At 37.6% G+C, this 18,902-nt stretch overlaps 1 protein-coding gene across 1 annotated transcript in view; it reads left to right on the top strand.

Annotated features, from left to right (window-relative positions):
- Positions 1-13,341, top strand: part of OTOG (otogelin) — a 93,308-nt gene extending 79,967 nt beyond the window's left edge. Inside the window, exons 46-55 of the mRNA XM_064425307.1 lie at positions 1,119-1,220; positions 1,721-1,819; positions 2,170-2,210; positions 2,809-2,884; positions 3,362-3,540; positions 4,333-4,437; positions 4,856-4,975; positions 5,805-5,850; positions 10,427-10,506; positions 11,782-13,341. Of these exons, the coding sequence (XP_064281377.1) occupies positions 1,119-1,220; positions 1,721-1,819; positions 2,170-2,210; positions 2,809-2,884; positions 3,362-3,540; positions 4,333-4,437; positions 4,856-4,975; positions 5,805-5,850; positions 10,427-10,506; positions 11,782-11,982 (1,049 nt within the window). The 3' untranslated portion in view covers positions 11,983-13,341. The remainder of the gene's footprint in view (positions 1-1,118; positions 1,221-1,720; positions 1,820-2,169; positions 2,211-2,808; positions 2,885-3,361; positions 3,541-4,332; positions 4,438-4,855; positions 4,976-5,804; positions 5,851-10,426; positions 10,507-11,781) is intronic.
- The last annotated feature ends 5,561 nt before the right edge of the window (positions 13,342-18,902 follow it).

The raw sequence follows: 18,902 nt of genomic DNA, 5'->3' as shown, positions 1-18,902 counted from the left end.
ATCTTGCCAATTAAGATTCCTTGTAGTTTAGGTCTCCCAACTTAGTAAGGCTTGAAAGTGGTTAAAAGATGGCATTAATTTTCTAAAATATGCAAACAACCTAAAATTATTTAAATTTATTTTCTAAAAGTGCCAACAACCATCAAGAGTCACAAAACAGCTTTGTGCAACTGAGTAGTATTCCTTGGTCAAGTAAAGGAGTTGTGGTGGATGAAGGAATACAGGGCTTTTGAGATTGTCCATATGCAGTGTGATCTAGATACACAAATATTTTATCTGAAAGAAGACTGAAGTTGTATAGGCTTTTATTCCCTGTACTCTGCTGTCTCAGCTATGGCCCATCTTAATTGATGATAAATATCCCATATTAGAGTATTATGTGTATTTATTATTATTTATTTATTATTATTTATTTATACTTTTGGGGTTTAGCCTTTAATTAAATAATTCAATAATAAAATTGTACTTTTGCCATTAGTATGCCAGTCTTACCATGCAGTTGTTTTCTGCTTGATAATAATCTGATAATGAGGTGCTGTTGAGTTTATTTTGTTTTTGAGCAGATATCTGGGAAGGAAAGAACCTTCCACATGCAAAAATTGAGTGTTAATTGGAAATACGAATTAAAATTCTGTTCTTTACAGTAATCAGATTGCTTTGATCATGTTAGCAATGGGCAGCATTTGGCTCTTCTCACTGTCTGCAGAGTCCCCTTTTGAGTCTTTTTTGATAAAATGAGTCTTTGCAGTGTACATATTGAACAGTCCCTGTTGTGGTTGTCACGTGTGTTCAGGTGGGAGGATAATACTGGGATCATGGGAGATATGTTTTATTGAGGATTGAAGATTCCTGAAAAAAACAACAGCAGGAGAGAAGACCTAGCAAAATTTTTCATAACAGGAGAAGGAGGGAAAATCATGTTTGCTGTTCCCTGTTATAGCAGGGAACAAAGGAGAGAGGGGCAAGCTGCACTGAAAATTATCCTTTTGTCTATAAGCAGTGAATGCAGACCACCCTTGCTCTCTTTTATGTGAGTCTGGGACAAACTTACAGGAAATTTTCTAGGCAGTAGTAAAATTTCTTCCAATGTTTTAGATGTAAACGATTGTTTTCTCCAGCATGTGGGGCTTGCTCGGATCAAATTCCCAAATGTCAAGAAGGAGAAGTTCTCATTGTGGATGGCAACACTACTGACAGGTGTTGCCCTACATATCAGTGCAGTAAGTTTGACCTGATTTTAATATTTTAAATAACAGAGAACATGGGAAATGTTGTGGTGTGGATGTTCAGTGTCAAAGTGGTGGATTAGAGATACAGCTCCACTTGCTGTATAAGCAAGTTATCATCTGTAGTCCTGAACAAATAATCTTTACTTTTAAAACTTCATGTGTGTAAAGCATTTTCTAGTATCTGTATCATGAAATATCCAGATTTTAATAATTTTAAATTTCCAAAATTTGAGGCCTGAAACTAGAAGTGAGTAGTTCCAGACCTTAAATTGTAGATATTTAAAATTATTTAAATACTTGTCTAGAGTATTTTGTACTCCATACTGCTATCAATCGATATCTAACAGTCAAATTTTTACTATTAGTCTTGTAAATTAAGATCTTATCTAAATGTATTTATTGTAAGTCATTTACTGCATCTTGATTAATATTTCCACTCACCTAAAAATGGCAACATTGTGTTTATTGTTCTTTCTTTGCTTTGATTTCAGTGTGTGAAACACATCGTTGTCCTGAATTCAGGTGCATGCTGGGCATGTCTCTGGTGGAGGTGTGGAGCCCGGAGAAGTGCTGCCCCTTCCGCACGTGTGGTAAAATCACTGATTTTCACTAAACCTGCCTTAGACAATGAGGGGTGACAGCAGCTTTGGCCCCTTGGTTTCAGACAGCTACACCATTCTGTGCTGCTCGTGAACAGATGATACAGAACAGTCATTTCATGCTGCAGAACTTCCTAATCTGCCTGTTTTGCTTTTCCTCCATCCTGTAGAATTTGTCTGTCCAAACTCGGTTATTTACGATCTTGAAAGTGTTGTAAGAGTTACTGTATTGAATTTGCTGACTTTTATACCTGGAATTTTTATTCTCTCTGTTGCTCTGTTGTAAGCAAGTGGTGTATAAATTGCTAACCTACTGTTTCTGATGTTGTATTTTGTTTCAGAATGTGCATGTGAAACAATCCCCAAACCACAGTGCAAACTGGTATGAAATGTTTCTTGTCACTATTCTTTTAATAGTTTCTTAATAAATCTCTTTATCAGTATCTGAATAATGGTTTTATCTGTGAAATATGAAATGGCACAGCATCACCTCTTTTTTTAGTAATTACTTTAGAGTAATTTTTAAACAGTAACAGTTTCAAGAAGCCACCTAAGTCTAAATACCTTGCAGAATAAAATGACTCTACAGCACTGATATTTCCAGAGCTTTATTCATTTGATCTGTTACCATATGAATAAAGCTCTGAAATGGCTATCAGCCCTGATATTTCCAGAGCTTTCTATTACCATATTCTGCCCCAATATATTGGTAGAGTAGGACTGCTTTCATGCACACAGAATAGAAAAGTCAGGATAAAATTTTGGGTTTAATGTGTTGAACTAAATGCTTTCAAGCATCGCAGTTAATATTATTTGTTATGGTGAATATGTTAACATACATCATGCACTCTGCTGACTAAGCAGAGAGATACTGCTATCTAAATTCTGCAGGAAAGTTGTTTAAAAGAGAAAGATCATATAAAAAGAAAACCCACTGTTGTTTCATGTATAATTTTTTTCCCCCGTTTTTATACCCGTAGGGGCAGAAACTTCAGATAGATGAACTGTTTCAGAACAGTACAGAAAATGTCTGTAACTGTGTGAAGTATAAATGTGGTAAGTCAGAAAATAATTTAATTCAAAGAATTAGCCTTTCAAGTGCTAAGGGAAATTAGGAATTAAAAATCAGGAATTCACTTTGAACATGGCACTGAAGAGGACAGGATTAATTTACTTAATTCACAAATAGTGTTAATTTTCCTCTGTGTCCTCTGTAATTAGACATTTCTCAGGTACATTTCTTATCCTGAAGTAGTCTTACAAAATAAAAGAGTTGAAGAAGCCTGCACTGTCACTTGGGTGCGGCTAATAGAATATTATATATTTAATTTTCATGCATGGCTATATTTGAAAAGATTTGGTGACTGCAGCAAAACATTAAATTACTATTAATGATTTGTTTGAAAATGTGGCCCCTAATTCTGAAACACGTAGAGTAGCTTTTTCCATTCCTGTTTTACTGTTTGAAATGTTTTAGTGGAGTTTTGATGCCAGGCTGATTGTCCTGAGAATGCTGTTTGTGTTTTCTTGCAGTGAGAGACAAAGTTTGCTTGAGTAATGAGAGAGGTGTGCTGCTTCCTGGGCAGAGGATCGTGGAGCACAGTGCAGATGGCATTTGCCATATTTCCTATTGTACAAATGTGGTTGATCCCTCCACTAAATACTACAGAATAAACACATCTTCCATAGACTGCGCTGTCAAGTGCAAAGCTGTAAGGAATTCAGAACTTCAGACCTGTCTGTTGTGTCTGGTGGCCTGAATTACTTTGTGATGGGTTTTGTTGAGCAGATGAGAGTCACTTAGAGCAAGTTCGAAAGAGTAATTAGTATATTTCCATCTAATGATGTGCTACAACAATTCTGATGGAAGTTTGAAAAGTCTCCTTCCCTCCACTATTTTCTCTGCTGCATAAATCTTACACAAATTCAAGTACATAGTGAATGCATCCTTGGATTAATGGCATGCTTCCTCCTTGCATCCCTGCAGAGCTTCAGCTGCTTTATGTGCAAACTGGTACAAATTCCTGGGAGACACTGGCTGAATAAGAATCAGAAAGGGAATAATTATGAATAGAAGAAGAATTCTAAATGCAGTGAAAACAGCTTTATAAAATAAGCAAATGTTAATTGTCTTTTTACAAAATATAATACATTACTATGGGAATATTATGCAGATTTTTTTTTCTGATTTTATTATTAATTAATGGCTAATGTGTAAAAATATTTAAGTGGTTCTTGAAGTAAGCTGTTGCGTTTGAAAGTCGTAGAAAGACCAGCTAATTCTCTCAGATTTGGAACCTCTTCCCTTTTCCTTCAATTAAGATTAAATGTATTTTGTAAAAGCCTCATGGGTGTGCAGTGCCAATGTAAGCTATGTGATTTTGAAAGTTATTTTTAAAATATCCCTAAAATCAAATGCCTGAAAAAAATCTGCCTGTTACATTAGTAAAACATTGAGCTGCAAGATGATTTCACACAAGGAGTAATCTATTTGATTTTGGCAGAACCAAGTCTATCAGCCTCCAAAAGATTTAACAACTTGCTGTGGTAGCTGCAAGAACATGTCTTGTCTCCACACTTTTAGCAATGGCACAGTTACCAGTTTTAAGGTGAGTTTGCATATTTATTACCTCAAAATATTTAGAAGTAAGCAAAAAATCATGAAATATTGTACATATCTTGTTATAAAAAATGTACAGAGCTTTATTTGGCCAAATACTAGGAATAGTTTTGCATGTAAACAGTATTAATTTCTTGGAAAGTCAGCCACATAACTGGCAATAAAAATAAAAGGATTATGATATATGTGAGAGAATTACCATCAACTTGATTATTTTAGAACCTGCTTCACATTATGTATTTTTTAATTGGGCTTTCAAATGCAGTACTTAAATAGAATATGCATCTAAATTATATTTTGCTGTATTACTGTTGATTCAAGCAAGATGTCATTCAATGAAATTTTTAAATTAATACTTAAAATACTGTTTTTGCTGAGTAAAGTTTCTGTTTTAAAATTCTTTACAGCCTGGTGCTGTTTGGATTTCCAGCTGCATCAGATACGAATGCACCAATACAGCAATAGGAGCAGTTCTGGTGTCCTCTGCAGTAGGATGCCCACCCTTTAATGAAACTGAATGTGTGAAGGTCAGTGTACAAGCCACTGTTTGCATTCTAGCTGTGATTTATGTTTGCATGAAAAGATTGAACTCTGACAAAAGATGTTTTTTCCCCAAGAAGGGAGAAATTATTAATTTTTGTAGTGTCTGTATTTTTTGCCAGACATTTAAAGGTAAAAGGTATAACCACACACCAGACTACAGTGCCACCAGGTGCTGAGTTACACAGCTGGACACACCTCTTCGAATCTTAGAAAATATATATATATATTTTTAATTGGGGCTTGTAATACAAACTGTTTTTCATACAACTGTCTGAACTTGGATGCTTTCCTGGGCTGGACCTCCCCTTTCTAACATTTTCAATGTATAACAATGTGATTCAGTATAATGATCAAAAACATTGAAAAAAGGCAAGATTATCTGAAAATCAGGAGCATCTTTTCTACATAAAGTTTTATGAACTAATTTTGGAGCAAGAACAAATGTTCTATTTGAATATGAAAAATGAGATTATACTAAGTGCCAGGGAATGGAGGCAGGGAGAATTCTCTTGCTGCTCTCTGCAGTTCCACACTTACATGTGGATAGAAAGATCCTCTCTTGGGTAGATGATGTTTCACAAGCAGGGAGCAGTCCTGCAAGAACTGAGTGGCTGTAGTTCTCACAAATAGCAGTGGGCTGGTTCCTCAGAACTGTCTCAGTTGTACAGCCAAACCTTTATCCATTCACCAGTGTTGCATTTGCCTGAACAATGATGCAGAGCTTTATCTGAAATATTTCTAACAGTGCAGATACATGGGAATGAATGCTTGAAAAAAATCAAGTTTTTCCTCTTTATTTTCTCTCTTGGTCAGGTTGGAGGCTATGTTGTGCCATTCTTAGAAGGATGCTGCAAAACATGTAAGTGATTATTGACAATTCCTGCCTCACAAGTCTCTGATCTGTTACCTTATGAATAAAGTGGATTATTTCCCATATAAAAGCTTGATTCACATTGGAAAGTCTGTGCTTTCCCCAGGTTTACTCATGTAAATAACACAGAAAATAGTGTTAATTTAGAGTTAAATCGAAAGAAAACACCTTAATATGAAAACATTTACTCCACTGATAGTGATTGCAGCTGGTCAGTTCACTGAAATTCCTACCTCAACTATTTTGTAGTTCTTGTGTAAAACTCCTCAAAGTTTTAGGTACTGCATTAAGTAAAATGAAAGGTACTGTATTTGAGAAGGCACCTTAAAACAGTGCTTCATCTACATTAATATCTTCATATTTTGTAGAAGTGAAGATTGATCTATGTGGTTTGTGAGTTAATTTTGTAACTAATGAATATAGTAATTAATAGACAGTTAAGAAACCTTCAAGGCAGTATCTTTTAAAAGATTCTACAATTTTAAAATTCCCCTTTTCTTGATTATTTATGAGAGTTGATAAAGATGGTCTGACAGAAAAAAAAACAAAATAAAAATTCTCTAGAGAATAAGTTTGAAAGATATTATGTCTTAATACAAATCAAGAAAATAGAAATAATTTTCTTTCTTAACACATTGGTACATAGCTGAAACATTTTGGTTGATCTCATGAAGGCCTTAGGCTGAAGTTGGATACTATTAGAAGAAACTTAAAAGGAAATTTTTACACTGGGCAGTATAATAATATTTAAAATTGCAAAAAATCTGACTCAATTTGCATAAGTGGCTGGAAGAGTGACCTGAAAGTGTGGAAGAGATCTGGAGAAAAGTGCAGGTATTTCCTGCTGGGAGGGATGGAGCTTGCACAGCTGTGATACCTGACATGGTACCATGTGCACAGTCACTGCAGTGGGTTATGTGCTGCCAGCTGGGAGGTACCTTTTGGTGTTACTGGCTTGGGTTACATTTTGTAGTAAAAATCTTATTGAAACTGTGCAAAACTTATCATGGTTGTTTTTTTTTTTTTTTCTGTGCTCGCACCATAAGGGAATGATGATATCCAAGATTTTGCCTGATTTTTCCCTGTGGTGGATCTGTGTTTCAAGCACTTGTCCTACCTACTTCTCTGGCAAATTCTCCATAGGCACAGTGAGATCAGTTTTTGATTATCAGACATTGCCCTTCAATGCCCTAGCAGCCAAATAAACCAGCTTCTGAACAAATTAGCAAGACAGTTAAACATGCATTGAGCTACTTTTCAACAGGGCAGAACATCTTGCTGTTATGCTTGGAGAAAGATTATAACTATGCTCCTTAATTGTTAAAGACAAAAGTAAGTTAACCTGGGGCATGCCTCACAAGGTACAGTTAAACCCTTGAAGAACCCAGTGACTTCTGAGATGCATTTGCAAGTACATTCCTAGAGTTTTGATTTCACACCTGTTTGTGCACAACACAGAACCCCTGTGAATCATGTAGTTCATTCTGACTCCAAGCAAGCTGCCATGAGAGCAGTCAGCCAGTTGTAATTGTAGGAGATGTTTTATGAGAAGGATTATCAGTGTTTTGTTTTCTTTTGAAATGCTTTGCCATTAGAAACAATTGTGATTTTCACTTTCAGTTTTAATTGGTCTTCAAAATGAAGAGCCAGGAGCTCCATCAAAACCTAGAGAGGAAGTTACACAATTTCTCTGTTGTAGCCCCAAAGGACATACTGAACTCAGGATACCAGAGTGGCTTGGTTATACCAAGGTAGACCAGATCCTTCCTGGTTTGCACATGGGGTTGACAATGCGAGTTATGTCTGGATGTGGTACTCAGCTGCTGGTACTTCCCTGCCTGAGCAGAGAAGCAGGACCAGGTGACCTCCAGAGGTCTCTCATGGCTTCAGCCATTCTGTGATCCTGTAATATACAAACATCTTATACTTGAATTCTGTTTTCCAAAATCTAGTAACTCCCAAATGTTTTCATACTACCAGAAATCCTCTGTAACACGTGCTCTGTTCAATGTGCAATATTCCCCACCAGGTTCTTCAGTGTCAGTGCTCCTCCCATTCCCTGTTAGCCCAGTCACTCCTACAGCCTATGCTGGCTGTCACACAGGTACCTATTCCTGAAATAAGTAGGACCAACCCAAACAGCATCATTGTTGATTTCCAACAATGTACTCCCTGATAGGAGCACCAGACCTCTCGTTACCCAATTATTGCCAAAGCTGCAGTGTAGCACAACTGCTCATGGTTGTTCAGAGTGGCTCCCATTCTGGTTTGTTTTTCACTTTGCACTGTGTGGGCGGTGCATTGTTGTCAGCCAACAATGTACTGTTGGTAGTAAGCACTTGCATAGTCTTTAGCTTGCTGCATGTGTAAAATTGCTGTGTTTAAAAGGGTAAACTAATTCCATTATGTTTACAGTGCACTAGAACATAGAGACTAATTGCTTTGCTTGTTAAAGCTTGTTATGTCAGCCACATTTTTGCAGATGATGTGTCATACACTTTTGTTTCCAGTACCGTGTACCGTAGAAGCAAGTAATTGTTTTCCCATCCATAGTTAGGACAATGTACTGAAAACAGCAAGCCTGTGCTTTAGTCCATGAAAATTGGAGATTATCTTTGTTCTTTTTCATAAAGCATGTTAATTCTTTGAATTGCAACATGCTTGTTTTGGCATTTATTTCATGAAAACAACCCTCCAAATTTCTGTAAGAGAAATTATGTTGACTGTAATTTTGTACACTGCTGAGTGATACATCCTGCATTAAACTACACCAGCACTACTAAATCAAAATCTGTATTTCTCTTTCATATTGTTGTCACTTTAAGTGACCACAGCGTTATGAGTCAACCCAAAAACCAAGCAAGGATTTTCAACCATACAGTTGGTGTGAAAGAATCTCATTATATTATTACATATATAAAAAGCTTCCATGTTTTCTAAGGTTCTTCATGTAAATGTTGTAAAGCTCATTAAAAAAAGCATTGGATATGAGAATACATGCATGGAAATACATTATACATTTATTTTGTATGAGATACGATGTACTTTCACCATAGCCTGGATGAAGTCATAGTCACAGCTGCACTGAATTCTCCACCCTACACGCCATGTATAATGTAAAAGAAGAAAGAACCATGAAAAGAACTGTGAAAAACGCAAAATAACGGTGAGTTGGGTTTTTTAAAAACAATTTATTTTTTTGTTTCTCAATATACTTTTTCCCCAAGCAAACATAATTCAGTGACAGTCAAGCAGTAGCGAGACATTTGTCTGTAGGTTTGTATTTGTTTCCAAGAAGATTTATTGCTCTCCTTTCTCTCATGTTGTAGGAAACTTTGCTATGTCTAGAAAGGGTACCAGGCTTACATCATTAAAAAAAAAAAAGGCAAGAAAAGCCCCAAACAAAAAACCTCAAAAAATCTCCAAACAGACAACATTTAAAATTTGTTTTTCTAAGTGATATTACTAGCTTGACATTGATTAGAGTAAGGAACTGGACATTGTGCATCAAGATGTAATTAAATTGTGTCACAATTGGATACTGGGTATTGTTCAAAGCAATGAATCCTTTATTGCCCTTGCTTTTCTGGAGCTAATATTTCCCTTTTGTCAACATCTCTGGATTTCTTGGCTCAAAGAAAATGCAGTTTTGTAAGGGGAGAGTCATTGGGGGCTGCATCATGGTGTGTAAAATCTGGTGTGAAACAGTGCAAACTCCTCTAATGGACTGGGCTGTTCATTCTCTTACAGATCTGCAATCTGTGGGTTTTGTCAGCACAGAGAATCATCAGAAGATCCTGCTCTTCCTGTTCTCTTGCAACTGAACTTTACACTGAACATCTTTATTTTACTTCCCATGTTCAGCATTCCCTTGTTTAATTTTACTCCTCATTTAATTTCATGATTTCTTGTGATCTCTTTTATTTGATCCATGTGCCTTGTACGAAAAAAATTGTGGAAATAATGTTAATGAAAATAAAAGTTTAATTATTTTCACTGGTGTTCTTTGATTTAATAAAAACATACAGAAATGTAAAGCCCCCCTGAAGCCCTGTTCTTCATCAGGTTCTGTTATGTATTTTGTTACATATTTATTTTAAATTTTGTTTACATCACTGGAACGTGAGTGCTGCTATTAAAGTTTGTGGAATTTGTTTAATAGAAAATACACTTTAATTTATTAACAAATTTACCTTTTGATAATGATACCATTTTGGTATCATTAACAAGTTAGAATAATTAACAAGTCTTCCCACAGAGAGTTTGATGAATTTTACAAAAATTTTTGAAAACAGTAGGCTTACTCATAAAAGGCTTCTGAGGGAAGAATAAACATTTTATAGTTGTTACTAAAGATAAAAAGATATTCTTTAATGGATGAAATAATCTTTAAAGTGATTCAATGTGTAGCTAATGTTACTTCACCAAAGTTTTGTATGTGCAGTGATGTACTGGGTATTTTCTTCTTTGTGTCTCTCGAACCCATGAAATGGTCAGGAGGGTTCTTATCTCTGAGATTATAGAAATTTCAGCTGATATTTTTAAATCTATGCCCATTTTGCAGGTAAGGAAGATGGTAAATTCTGTAAGAAGGTGACTGTTAGGATGACCATCCGCAAGAACGACTGCAGGAGTAACACACCGGTAAGTAGATAGCCACAGTGGCTTCTCTCAGTAGAGGAGAAAAATTTTGAGCTATTAAAAAGAAGAAAGAAAGGGAACTCAGGTTCCACAAGACCACTGTCTCAGTCTCTGTCGCAGAGGCAGAGGTTTCTGTGTTTCACAGAGCTGTTCTCAGCAGTCATCTTCTCAATAATAAAAAAGGAGGCTGTTAATTTTTTTTGTGTGCATTTAGATGTATGCCAATTTAGTCTTATTTCACCCCATACTGCAGTTATTCTATGCAAATTAACTATTAAAACTGAACTTTGCCCTGGTATTCTACAGCTAAAACAACTGCAGATGTGTGTAATTTTTCATCTGCCCAGGGACGGTGTTTAAATGCCAGCTTCACGAAGAAAGGAATCCTGGGTCCTGAAAGCTTTTTTTAGGCAGCAGCATGAGCACACTGTGAAATGTGAAGGAAGAATGAGGCACTATCTGTGTGTCTATCAAAGGATTTAGTGTTGGAGGACACCAACCATGTCCTGCTGAGCAGTGAGGCTGAGAGCGGCAGCAAGAGTGCAGACAAATGTCTCGTGTGAGATGTGTAAGAGCGCCTGGAAAAGCTGTAATAAAAGAGAGTAGGGAAACAGCTGTAGCCTCTAAAATGACTCCAAGAGTACATTTAGTAGAGTAAGCTGTTTGAGCAGCCAGGAAATTTATTCTCAGTGTTTCACTGAAAAGAAACACAAATCCTGACTATTACGTTTGAAAAAAAAAATTATCAGATTCTTAATCCTATTTGTTTTACAGTCTATATTACACATTTGGTATCATTAGGAGTAATTCCCCTTGGCTTTCTAAAGGATTGGTTCTTTTATTCCTCCTTGCTGATACCCATTATAGCAACATTGCAAAAATACCCAGTATAGATACATTTCAGTGTATCACTGAAATGAATGCCATAGGGAGTTGTGGAAAGAACATTTGGTGCTGTGTTCAAGCCAAGGTTGTTATGAACACTTTAAAATTCAAAACTGAAATTGCTTCTTTGTTAAAATAGTGCAAATCTGTTACTGAAATTGACAGAAAAGTCATCATTAACATCAGTAATATTGACGTTGAGACCTGTCTGGGCAGTGCACTTCAGAGGTTATTTCCAGACATAGTGGGATTTCATAAGGGGGTAGAGGAAATGCATCCATGTGTCTCACTGCTTTGCTATTGGATTTGTGTGCTTGATGTCTTCATAATCCCTTGAGAGCCCCTAACTGTCCTCCCTGCTCCCATTGTTAATGGCTGCCCGTGTGTTGCCAGGTGAACATCGTTTCGTGTGACGGGAAGTGCCCCTCTGCCAGCATTTACAACTACAACATCAACACCTACGCCAGGTTCTGCAAGTGCTGCAGGGAGCTGGGGCTGCAGAGGAGGACTGTGCAGTTGTACTGCACCAGCAACTCAACCTGGGTCAGCTACTCCATCCAAGAGCCCACAGATTGCTCTTGCCAATGGTCTTAAAAAAAGAAAGAAAGCAGCAAGCCCAGCTGCTCACAGCATAATTTTGTAGTAGTTTATCTATTAAAAATATAACTGAATTTCACCAGTATACGGCAAAAGACCACAAGTACATTTGGACTCTCTTAAATTTCTGAAAAGTGGCTTTGCATCATTTGTATTGTGATTTGTCTTCATTTTCACTCACAGGGATTGTTTTAAGGGTTCTTGTGATACGTGCCAACATAAAAGGTGATTTACATTAGTGACATCTAAAGAGAAAGAGCGCCATCTGTTTTGTTCTGGAAGGCTGATCCACTCTTTGTCAAGCCCCCATTCCAGTTTTACATCATTGCCATGATTTACCTGGCAGCAGGTTACTGTTTTGAAAGCATTGTAATTGTGCAAGTATGTTTAGTGTCTGTTAAGAAAAATTCTTTGGACAACATGAGAATAATTTTCAGTTTAAATCATATTCCTGTTGCTAAGTAGAGCATGTATAAGAAATGTAGGATTCAATGCAGGATTTATTTTTTTTTTTAGTCAGGGAAACATTATTCATACTGATAACCGTATGTAACATTCCCTGTGAATCATTTCAGTTTTTCTAGTGTATTTTATACTGTAGTGAAAAGCATTATGGCAGGCATGTGTTTATGGAACAATCTGCTGTCTTTAGGCTATCTAGATTAGCCTTTAGTCACTTTATCTTTCTGCTAAACAATATGGCATAAACTGAAAATACACAGATTTAAAAAATGAAAACCATTTTATATTCCTTTTTATAGATATAACTTAAATGAAAACTTTCATCTTATGAAATGAACCATACATTGTCTCTTTAGGAGAATGAACATTGTTTAACGCTAATTTTAAAGATGTGAAAGTTCATTAGGAAAAAGAAAATGAGGATTATATGTATCTGCCTCAAAGAAAAACAAAACTGAAAGTCTTTGTCACCTGTATAGTAGATGCAGCTTCTTATGGTAAGTGCTTGAAATTCAAAATGTACAATTGTAAGGTTTGAAATTTCAAAAGCAATTTTTTTATGAACTTGAAAAATTAAATTTTTTGTAATGATCTGATTTTTTTCTTCTCTAAGCTGATGTTATTATTCTGCTCTTCTTTAACAAATGCCACTGAGATTAAGCAAAAATTCAGTAGCTTGTGTTTTGTAGATTAAAATGGTAGATAGCATACAGTGATACACTTGAGGTCTATAATAGTAAATAGATCTCAGCACCCCTCTTTGGAAGCTCCTTGTCTGCAGTAAATCCAAAGAAAAATGCATTGTTAAAATCAATCATGTGAACATTTTTGATATTAATTTTGTATACTGTACATTTCATTCTTACAATATCTAATAAACAACAGGAAGTCTTATTTTGTTACAATTAATTTTGCTATCATTGCTAGAGCAGCTTACTGATGAAATGTGATGAAATACACTATACTTACTAATATTTTTCTTAAGTGGTGCACATGGGTAATTTTAGGCTTTACTGATAGTACAAGTAGTACATCATGGAGGAAAACCTGCTCATGGATTTAAAAAAATCTACATATTTTTCTGATTTCATCACAGTTCACTTTCAGCCTCAGAAACGCAAAATTCATCTGTGCCATTTTGTTCAAAACAAAAATTGGAAAGCACTTCTTCATCAAACTGTAGCAACACTACTCTGACACTGTCAGACTGTTTGTCCTGGAAAAACAGGAGGAAAAGAATGTGAATTTCTGCACATTCCATAATTTTTTCTAATTTTTTCTTCAGTTTGCACTGTGTGGACTGTATTTTGAATAATTGTTGTGTAGTGGTGATCATCCTTCAGTACCTAGGGCCAAATGTGTCTTTAAGCTCTACCTGCTGTTTGTGCAGTCCCTGCTCACTTTGCAGATGATGTTCCTTTTTCAAAGCTGTCTTCTAAATAACAGTAAGGGACAGAATTTGGGAGAAGTCCATCGTTTGGAAATCCAGGGGGGGAAAATGCTGTTTATAAGGGATTGAGCTGAGTTAAATTCTTGACACCCGGTGCTTAAAATTTATGCTTTGGCATTTTCCAAGGAGAAGTTCAACCTTCCTTAGTTTACCAGCTGGGAGATGCCATCCTAGGGGGCTGGAATTAAGAGACATTTCTTTTGCTCTCAGCTGAAATGATAGTTGTGTGAAGTGCCAAACACCAGCATAAGGGACAGAACTAGAGGAGGAGTTAGACCAGCCCAGCATTTTTCCCTCTGCTATAGTGTGGTTCCCTCCTCTTTCCACTTGAGCAGAGAGGTCATTGTTTCTATCAGCTCAAGGCAGTAACTCTGAGAAGCATTTGAGATCCAAACTTTCAGCTCTTGGTTGAAAAGTTAGTGCAGGCAGAGAGCAGAAAGCTGACAGTAGTGTGTCTGGTAACCATAACCAAACGCTGCTGCTGCTACTTCAGCAGTAAAATAATAAACATTGTGCTAAGACCCTGCTTCTGCTTTTGCAGACTTTAGGCTTATGCTGGGATAAACAAGGGGAAAGATTCAAACTGCCTCTGGTGTAGCTTGGAAAGCTACTTTAATCCTGCCTCCGTGTTAAATTCCTTCACATGTCCTCAGCCTGCCTGTGTTTGTTCAAAGCCACCCAGGCCCTTACCTTGATTTACCTTACACTGCATCTGCACAAAGCAGCACAGCTGGAGAAAGATGTGCCTTATTTGTACTTCCACATTTTTGGAAGCCAAAGAGACCTCCATGTGGGTTTCATCTGGCCCTTCCATGCTGGAGGTACTTGGGCTGTAACTATGACTGAGTCCTCAACCAATTTAATTTTCTTTTTATTAAATCATCTGCTTGAAACTGACCTGCTTGAAACTGAGGCTTCTTAACATTTCTTTGAAAGTCTCAGAACTTTATCCCACCCCAAAAACCCTGGTCTCCTCACATGTGTTTGCACACATGGAGTTTCTTCACAAAACAGATTCCTAATGTTGGGAGGGAAACATCACAGGCTTTTGTTTCATTAAATCTAGGAATTAAAACCTAGATTCCTTCCTAATGCTAGTTGGTTTTCCATCTTTGAATAAAATGTTTCGTATTTGTGTATGGAAACATTGGTTGGTTGTACAGTGCTGATTGCCCATTTTCATCTCATTTAAAAAACCATTTTTTGCATTACCTCGAGCAAGCTTACCCAGCCTTGATTCACAGGAAAGGATGAGATTTCGCAGCTGTACTCTTGAATATTATGGATGTTGGCCCTTGAGAAAGACCTTTAAGAAGAAATACAATGATATCAATTGTGTTTTCTAAATGCTCACTCTCTGGGGTTATTAGTACATGATCTGGACTCAGGATAATGGCCTCTTGAGTAATGCTTCCTCTAATTAGTGATAGGGCTGCCTGGTGGTTTGGTAAATTAATCTGAGATATTGGCATTTACTGGGCTGCAGTTTAATGTGAACTATTAGTCACAAGTTAAATAACTTACACCCCCTCAGACAGCTCTCAAGTATGCAGCCCATGAAGTCAGACCAAAATCATTCAAAAAATTTTTTGTCCTCACTCTTGTCTCTGCCCACACCACCATCTCTCTCCCCTGTACAAGTGGCTAGCTATGAATAATTAAAATGAGGTAACAGCTGCTATGCAGATGGTGATTTTTTGGAAAAATCCCCTCTCAGTGTGATGAAGACATCTAACCTCTTTAGAAATAGTACCTGACAGACTGCCATCCCCTCAGATCGGCTTTCTGCATGGACTTCTGACCAAGGCTTTGATCATGTCACCTCCCATCAGCTCTTTCTAACACAGATATCTGAATTAACTCAGGTGTCCAGACTTCATCCATCCCCAAAGAGAGCTGCATCCAGAGAGTGACTCAACCCATCCTAAAATAAGTGTCCAAGATTAATATGGTGGTTTATGTGCCATCTTTCCTTTTCACTGTGGAGAGAACCCAGATGGAAAAATATGGTTAGGTAATTTGCTTTTGGACTGTTAAAATTAGTTGGAATTAAACTCACCTTTAATGGTTAAGGATATCTCAACAGATATCTCAAAAGATATCTCAAGATATCTCAAAAATCAGCTACTCTGATAGTGATTATGGCATATCTTATCTGACAACCTCATATGAGGTGATTAATGGTAATATTTGATTTGCATGAAGTTGAGTGTCCTCTGTCTTGTTTGGTGTTTCCTGTATGTTTCCAAGAATTCTTACTTTGTATAACAGCTATAAAACTATCCCTATATTTCTAGAGCTGAAGACAGACACCATCATCAGCCAAACCTTTCAAAATGGAAAAGCACAGCTGAATTTGCAAAGTTGTCATGTGTTTATTTCCATGACAATGTCTTCTATTAGCTGGAAAAGATGCATAAGGTGAGTGAATTTCAACATTTTTTTTGTTTTGTAGACTTTTCATTGCACAGGTACTGGCTTGAGATCTGCGGGTGATTTGTGATCTTGCTTTCCAAGCTTTTGGCTTCCAAGATATTAAGGTAATGTGATTCTTCAGAATATAGTGAAACTTCTCTAGGAAATATAAACAAATGCTTATTGTGTCTACTTAAGACAACTTTGAATGAAAAAAAAAAAACAACAACCCAAAAAAACCACCATGTTTGGTTAAAATCCCTAAAATGTTGCAAATGATTTTCTGGCAGCTTCTTTATTTTCAAGTATTTAGTTGAAATACCAACATTTTAGATTCTGACTCTCATCCTTTTCATTTCTGCTCTGGAAAACTAGTAGAAAGGAGATTAGGGATTATGTTTTTACTGAAAACATTTAAGAGTTTTTCTCTTCAGATTGGACTGGCAAGCCCAATTATCATTGTTGCACAGGGGAAAGGGGGAGTCAGTACCTAAGGGAGCCTCTTGGGATTTTCAGATTAGAGGTGGGAAAAAAGTCCCTCCCTTGACAATGAAGGAAAACTGACTTGTTCTGTGGTTACTGATGGCAGTGGGCTTGAGTGCAGCTCTTGTGCTGGATTACCGGATGTAATAGAAATTTCTCTCCTAATCTTATTCATGTGTCATAAAGCTAAAGGAGATGTGTGAGGCCTCCAGGTAGCTCTAATAATGAAAGTCTTGTCACTACCTGTAATTGACATGAAATGAAAGTTAATATAAGCTAGTGCCCTATAAATGCTGTATTTAAGCTGATCTCTGGAAGGAAATTGACAGCATTTGCACATTTTTTTGTTGGCTCCAAGACTGGAACACAGGGGGAAGGGAAGGTATCATTTTTAGGCTTTAGATTTGGCCATATTGTAGCACTTCCAAATCTTCTGTCAACACTGGCGTGATGTTGCATTCATTAAAAAATGCATGACCTTTTAAAATATCCATCTGTTATATAAATAAAAATAATGCAGCCCTATATTTTTAAGGTATGCTAATCCTGCATGGCCATGGTCTAATTATCAAATGATTTCATGCTACCCTGGTGGCAGGCAACATCCAGACCACTGAACACTTGCTATGGATCTCTCATTAAATCCCTCTTGCACAGTTTCATTCATAAATTTACCATGGCTTTTAAAACAAAATAGTTTGATGCTTATACAGCAATATCAAGTAAGAGCAGTGTGTTTCCAGAATGCAGCAACATTTTTCAGATGCTGCACTTCATGCATGACTGAGTAATGGGTGGCAAACTCTGTTATTGGTGCCTTTTACCTTGAGTGGAAGCCTTGCTGCTGGTGGTTGTGCCCAAAGATGAGATGCCCTGGGTGTCACCTTTGTGGAGCTTGGATATTCTGCTCTCTGCACCAAGCTTCATTTTGACAATAGGTGCCCCAAGCTGGGTATCAACATTCCTGACCCACACCCTGCTCCTTTCTGGCTGCCTTGGAGCTAACACAGAGGTGCTGGGCTGCTCGTGGCTCTTGCCTTCTCTGGTGTTGCTCCAGCACTATCCTGTACCTGCTCCCAAGTGCTTTAGAGCTTTGGAAACATGTCACATTAACCTTGCAGAGCCAAAAGCAAAGAAAATTGTGGCTTTGTTGGTTATGTTGTTAATTTAACTTTGGAAAGGGTTGTAAATTACTTGGTGGAAGTGGGTACTGGAAATGTTTGCTTATTTCCACATGGCAAATTTTAATTTTTGAATTCAGTGCAAATGGCTTATTCCCAAGTGACCATACGATTAACTCCATTAACAGTGGAATTATTAGAAACAGAATTAAAGTATTTGTGCAGATTTACCTTAGACTGCAATTTACCCTAAATGATTTCATGCCATCTGTGCCAACTTAGTGCCATCTGCTCTTTTACAAGGCAACTTTTGCAGCTTAACAAGAAATCTTCCTTCTGTCTTGTGGCTTCGAGTACTCTGGTAGTATCACTTCCCCCAGGCTTGCACCACCCCTCATTGTGTACTTTTTAAAGCAGTATGAACCCCATAGCTCTATTTCCCTTGATCTCTCAAAGCACTGCTGGGCTGGATATAAAGAGAATTGTTTCTGCCTCTGTGTGAGGGCTGGTAGAGAGCCAGGTAGCTGGTCACGAATGGTGGGATGACAAAGAAGAGCCTGTGACCCACCAAAGATAGATCAAAGCACCCTCAGCAAATTTGCAGATGGCATCAAGCTGAGTGCGGTGGTTGGCACACGTGAAGGACAGGAGACCACCCAGAGGGACCTGGAGAAGTTGGTCCATGGGAAGCACATGAGGTTTAACAGGAGCAAGTGCTGGGGCTGCAGCTGGCTCAGGACAGCCCCTGGTACCAGCACAGGCTGGGGATGAGCAGATCCAGAGCAGCCCTGCCCAGAAGGACTTGGGGTGCTGTGGGTGAGAGGCTGGACATGCCCCAGCCATGGCACTCCCAGCCCAGAGAGCCAAACGTGCCCTGGGCTGCACCAGAGCCCCGTGGGCAGCAGGGCAGGGAGGGGATTCTGCCCCTCTGCTCTGCTCAGAGCCCACCTGCAGCTGCATCAGCTCTGGGGCCCAGCACAGGAAGG

The sequence above is a fragment of the Passer domesticus genome, chromosome 6, assembly GCF_036417665.1.
Source record: "Passer domesticus isolate bPasDom1 chromosome 6, bPasDom1.hap1, whole genome shotgun sequence".
NCBI lineage: Eukaryota > Metazoa > Chordata > Aves > Passeriformes > Passeridae > Passer > Passer domesticus.
Note: the sequence above shows the minus strand (reverse complement) of the source record. Positions and strands in the feature narration are given on the sequence as shown.